A 4149-nucleotide genomic window follows, 5' to 3' on the forward strand; every position below is an offset into this window, starting at 1 on the left:
ATGTACAACCGCCTCCCGACACAGTGGACACATTTCGCCGCACTGCACTGGCTGCAGAGGGGGTGATGCTAAAATCAGTCTTTATAGTGCAAAGAAAAACAGCAGGTGACAGCTCATCGACCAGGTCTCTGGACAGCGGAGCAGCGAGGCAGAGGGCCACCATATGATTGCACGCGTTACTGGGACAAGGCTGAGTAAACCGAGAGACTAAAGAGCCGAGTGCAGCACAGCGACACCAACATAGTCAGCGGTGAAAGGCCCGAGTGGTCTTGTGAGAAGCCGAGGGCGGTGGATCTCTGTCCTGCGCGCTGCATATTCTCTTCAATGGTCATCCAGAGTGTAGGAGGTTGGAGGGGCATGGCTGGTGATGCAGGCAGTCGCCGCAAGGAGGCCACAGCAGGTGATACTGTAGAAGAGGCATCACGGTGTTTCTCTGTCTCTGTGAGGTCTGTTGAGTTAAAGACAAAAGCCCTATAGCCTGACAGACACTGTGCGGGTCTGAGGGGAGAGTAGGCCGCAGCTTCTCGACCGTGGACGGAGCCTGAAGCACAGAAGTCGCCGCCAGGCGCTCAGGAGATGTTTGTCTTCTGAAGGGACCAAGCTCTGCTGAACTGGGATCTCGTTCCTTCACTATTATTGCTTTCCTGTCTTCACAGGCACTTCAGAGGGTTGGGCTTTGGCTGAAGTTAAGCGTCAGATGAGGCTGAGGGCAGGTGACAGAGTGATGGTGCGGGTGTGTGACAGATGGACTTTAAAGTGTGTGCTTGGGAGCTCTGGTGAAAGCCATCGCTCAGCAGGATACCAGCAGACACACCAGGGCTGCAGTGGCTGGTGCACGGCGAGTCAGAGAGCAGGTTCCTTGTCCCGTGGCAGGGTCAGAGCTGGAGCGCTCTGAGCCCGGCCCACTGGTTCACTTCAGGGGGATCAAGGGGTAACACTGGGGGTGTGAGGACGGGGATGCTCCAGCCTCCCTCCCTGCTTACGTCTGTGTCTGCACTTCCTTCGCGCTCCATCTCTAGTCTGTGTGGTTGTTGATGTGCTTCCTGTCTGAGGAAGACGATGCCTCTGCTCCGTCCGTCACCTTTCGCCCTCCGCTCCTGGTGAGGACCTTGTAGCATCCTCGGGCGATCTTATACATCCAGACAGTGTTCAGGATGTCCAGGGCGATGCAGGATGTGATCCAGGCCACCTGAGCGCCCAAGCCCAGCCGCTCAAAGTCCGGAGTGCCAAAGGTGGCGAATACACTTGCCCAGTAGGACGGCATGACGGCGATGCGCACCAGGAAGAACACCACTGCCATGACAACGCCGTTTATCACCACCATCCGGTGTGAGCGGGGGTACTTTAGCGCATCAAAGAACCACCTGCAGGGAGTAGGAGGTTAAGAAGTGTCTGCCACACGGTAAGAAAAGCAGGACATGAATCCTGGGGTGTGTTGACAACTAACCTTTGGTTCACAAACGGCGTGGACAACTCTGAGATGAGACGAAAGTTGGCAAAGTAGGGAAGCACGCCACGGGTCTGCAATGACACACAAGCAGGCAACATGACACAAACACCATGGGAGCGATCCACTCTCCTCAACTCAGAAACGAGACTCACCAGCACATATCCATATGCATAGAGCGCCGCCAAGTGGTGACAGACAAAGAAGCTGTCCCCCATAGTGCTCCAGTTACAGGCCAGCAGCACCAGATCTGGAGAACAGAGAGCAGAGGGTGTGACTCAGAGAACAGGTCAGTAGTAGCTCTAACACAGAGGAAAGGCCCAGAGCATCAGAGAACCCTGCACTGTGCTCAGAGCCTTCAGTTTATGCTACATGAGCAGGACTTACTCTCATCGTTTCCTATAACTGACTGTTATTCACATATAAAACTGTGGATTGTCTGACTCTGTCACAGCTGACGCTACGTTTAATGCGAGGTGGGCAGTGTGGCACTGGAGCCTGCAGTGAAGCAGCAGCTGCAGCAGACAGACTGCGACAACAGAGGGCGTAAATCTGTCATAAAGCAAACTGACAAATAAACAGCGGTGGATAGATGAACTGTTCATTCTGAATGTGTTTATTCATGCAGATTATAGACACTTAGCTGGTGTTTGTATTTCTAGCTCTGACCATGAGAGTCCTTAGTGTGTTCACATCTGCATGACAGAGAGAAGCAAACCAGAGACAGCTCACCGTAGAGGAGGTAGCCACAGGTTATGGCCACGTTGAGTTTGACCAGGCTGGGGTCACCCCTGTGGAGCAGCACAGAGCACAGTGTCAAGCCACTTCACACAGAGAGCTCGAAGGTCAATAGGCCACAAGGGGGAGCTGATTAATGTTCTGGAAAACTGCAGAGCGCTTGGGTCACTTTCTCCTCTGATCAATCATCTACTTCTGGAACCAGAACATGATGCAGTTCTGAGAACTAGTTAATGCACTGGTGTTCACACACCCATCATGAATCACACAGGTCATTCAAGGTCGACTGTCTGCTGGTGAGGAGCTCGCTGTGATCGGGGGACTGGACTGATTAGACAGAACAGTATGCTGACATTTGTGGTGAAACCATAACTTGACAGAGCAGGAGAACTCCATCAGCGAGAGGTGCTGCTGCTGCAGACAGGGCGGGGGCGACATTCAGCTGCACCAGCCAGGACTCAGAGAAGCAGAGGTTACAGTGGAGAGAGAGGGCGTTTCAGACTGAAAAACGTCATCAACCAAACTGTCGCCACAGACAGTCTGATGCTGTACTAATGCACCGGTACACCTTCTCCCTGTGTGCACCAGCAGCTTCAGCCCACAGAGTGGTTCTGTGACCGCTAGGCATCTTTGTAAATGACATCTGTTCACAACGTCAGTGCCTCTGCCTGGAAAGACATCTGATCCTGAGATCATCTAGCAAATGAGCAGCTGAGCGCTGCTGTAACACAACCCCACCACAGACTCACTGTACTAATGCACACCCACTGTACGACAGCTCACCTCGCCCAGCAGGTGACCTGGGCTCAGGTCTGATCCTCTGAGCGAAGACAAACCTGCAGGAGAAACCTTGGTGTCTTCACTCAGTACACATGCACAAAACAGCTATTTTAGGTACAAAGTAACGTTTAAAACGGCCATTTTAGGTACAAAGTAACATTTTAGGTACAAAGTAACGTTTAAAACGGCTATTTTAGGTACAAAGTAACGTTTAAAACGGCTATTTTAGGTACAAAGCAACGTTTAAAACGGCCAGCTGTAAGTAAGAAGTAAATGATTCATCATTTACAGACACTGAAATGCACCATCATGAAACGGGCGAAGGCTTTGACCCTGAAGAAAACTTTTTTAAGAACTCTGAAAATAACTGCAAATATTACACAGATGAGCAGTTTAACAGCAATGTCAAGACTGAAAACAAATTATCATTGATTCACTTTAATAGCAGAAGTTTATACGCAAACTTTCAGAGTATAAAACATTATCTCTGTAGTCTGACACATGCTTTTAATATAATTGCTATTACTGAAACCTGGATTAATAATGTAAGGGGAGTGGATTTTGACCTTGACGGGTACGATCTAGTAACCACAAACAGAGCAGGAAATGGGAGGTGGTGTGGCCTTGTACATAGATAATAAATAACTTTTGTTATAATAGAGTGGAGAAAATGTCAAGGGTAGTAGATAATTTGCTGGAATGTGTGACTGTAGAAATTTCCATGGAAAAAAGAAAAAGGTTGTAGTAAGCTGTATTTATAGAGCACCTGGAGCCAGCATAGAAAAATTTAATGACTGGATGGAAGAAAATTACTTGACAATAAGTCATAAATTAATGTTCATATGTGGTGACTTCAATATAGATTTGTTAAATGCCATGTTAGAAATGAAAGGCAAACAGCAAAACTGTTCTTTGTGAATGTTGGTCCTGGTTTAGCAAGAAGCATTTGTACAGATGATACAAAACAGGAGGGTGATTAATGAACAAACAGTACGGAGGCTTAAGGAGGAATTAATGGGGCAGGAATGGGAAGCAGTTTACAGAGAGGAAAATTTAGATAAAGCATATGAACAATTTGTACATATATTTCAGGACCTGCCCACGTAAGCAGTATAAAAACAAGAGGAATTACAGTGGGAAACCGTGGATTAGTTAGGGATTAGAGAATGCATGTAACAAGAAGA

General features: G+C 48.5%; 1 protein-coding gene across 3 annotated transcripts in view; it reads right to left on the bottom strand.

Moving 5' to 3' along the window:
* Positions 1-6: 6 nt before the first annotated feature.
* The window catches only part of tlcd4b (TLC domain containing 4b), a 16523-nt gene continuing 12380 nt past the window's right edge, over positions 7-4149 (bottom strand). For all 3 annotated transcript variants that reach the window (XM_020623095.1, XM_020623096.1, XM_020623094.1), the window contains exons 4-7: positions 2180-2238; positions 1603-1697; positions 1448-1521; positions 7-1364 (exon numbers count right to left, since the gene is read on the bottom strand). In XM_020623095.1, coding sequence (XP_020478751.1) covers positions 1016-1364; positions 1448-1521; positions 1603-1697; positions 2180-2238 — 577 coding nt within the window. In that variant the 3' untranslated portion in view covers positions 7-1015. The remainder of the gene's footprint in view (positions 1365-1447; positions 1522-1602; positions 1698-2179; positions 2239-4149) is intronic.

The sequence above is a fragment of the Monopterus albus genome, unplaced genomic scaffold (genome assembly GCF_001952655.1).
Source record: "Monopterus albus unplaced genomic scaffold, M_albus_1.0 scaffold292.1, whole genome shotgun sequence".
NCBI lineage: Eukaryota > Metazoa > Chordata > Actinopteri > Synbranchiformes > Synbranchidae > Monopterus > Monopterus albus.